We start from the raw sequence: 1053 nt of genomic DNA, 5'->3' as shown, positions 1-1053 counted from the left end.
CCACCGTAAATCGGACTGGGCCTCAGGATGTGCCCATGCTTGAGGAAACTATGTCTTCCTGGGGTGCGGCAGGCCCTGATCACCCCGCAGTGCAGCGCCCGCCCCAGCCCTTGCTGAGGGCTTCTGCTTCAGTTGACCTCTCCTTGATCAACGCCCCCCCCCCCCCCCAAAAAAAAAACCCCTCACACTCACCCCAGAGCAACCATGCACGGGCCACGGCGGTGGCGGCGCGCTACTGCGGCCTGGACTCCCACCTCATTCTGCGCACCTCCCGCCTGGCGGCGGACTCCGACCCGGGGCTGGTGGGGAACCTGCTGGTGGAGCGGCTGGTGGGCGCCCACATCCACACCGTGACCAAGGAGGAGTACGCGGCCGCCGGCTCCCGCGCCCTGACCGCCCAGCTGGAGCGCCAGCTGCGGGGGCAGGGCGCGAACCCTTATGTCATCCCGGTGGGCGGGTCAAACGGCCTGGGCACCTGGGGCTACCTGTCCTTTGTGGAGGAGCTGAGGGGCCAGGCGGCGGACCTGGGCCTCACAGACATCGTGCTGGTGGGCCTTGGTGGGAGTTTGTGTTCAGTATGGGCGTGGAAGGGGGTGGGAAAGGGATGCCGTCGGCTGGCGGCTGGCGTCTGCGAATCAGGAGGGAGTGGCCTGCCGTTCCCTGCAGCACGGCAGACCGTGGCGTGCCAGGGGAGGGGCGAGCCCTTGCCATAACCCGACCAGTGGGCTAGGTCACTGACACCAGAAATTCAGACAAGTGCGCTCCCCCCCCCATTCCCAACCTTTCAATTTATAGGCGTGCGGGAGCGGGAGCACCGCCGCCGGCATCGCGCTTGGCAGCCACCTGGCGGGCCTTGGCGTGCGGGTACACGGGTACGCCGTGTGCGACAGCGAGGACTACTTCTACGCCTTCATCGACGACCTGCTAGACCAGGTCGCCCCGGCAGAGGCGCGCGGGGGGGCGGGCGCCAGGGACCTCATCAGGTGTCTTTTGGGATGGTTTGGGGGTGGGGGTGTGGGGGGGGTGGGGAGGGAGAGGGAGCAGAAACACTCC

The 1053-nt window shown here is 67.5% G+C and overlaps 1 protein-coding gene across 1 annotated transcript in view; it reads left to right on the top strand.

The window, feature by feature from the left end:
• Window positions 1-1053, top strand: part of F751_6682 (Putative 1-aminocyclopropane-1-carboxylate deaminase) — a gene marked incomplete at both ends in the record, with an annotated part of 4229 nt that overhangs the window by 1281 nt on the left and 1895 nt on the right. The window contains 2 exons of the mRNA XM_011401361.1: window positions 198-548; window positions 796-998. Coding sequence (XP_011399663.1) covers window positions 198-548; window positions 796-998 — 554 coding nt within the window. The remainder of the gene's footprint in view (window positions 1-197; window positions 549-795; window positions 999-1053) is intronic.

The sequence above is a fragment of the Auxenochlorella protothecoides genome (assembly GCF_000733215.1).
Source record: "Auxenochlorella protothecoides strain 0710 unplaced genomic scaffold scaffold93, whole genome shotgun sequence".
NCBI classification, from domain to species: Eukaryota; Viridiplantae; Chlorophyta; class Trebouxiophyceae; order Chlorellales; family Chlorellaceae; genus Auxenochlorella; species Auxenochlorella protothecoides.
The sequence above is the reverse complement of the archived record's forward strand: the minus strand, read 5'-3'. Positions and strand labels throughout refer to the sequence as shown.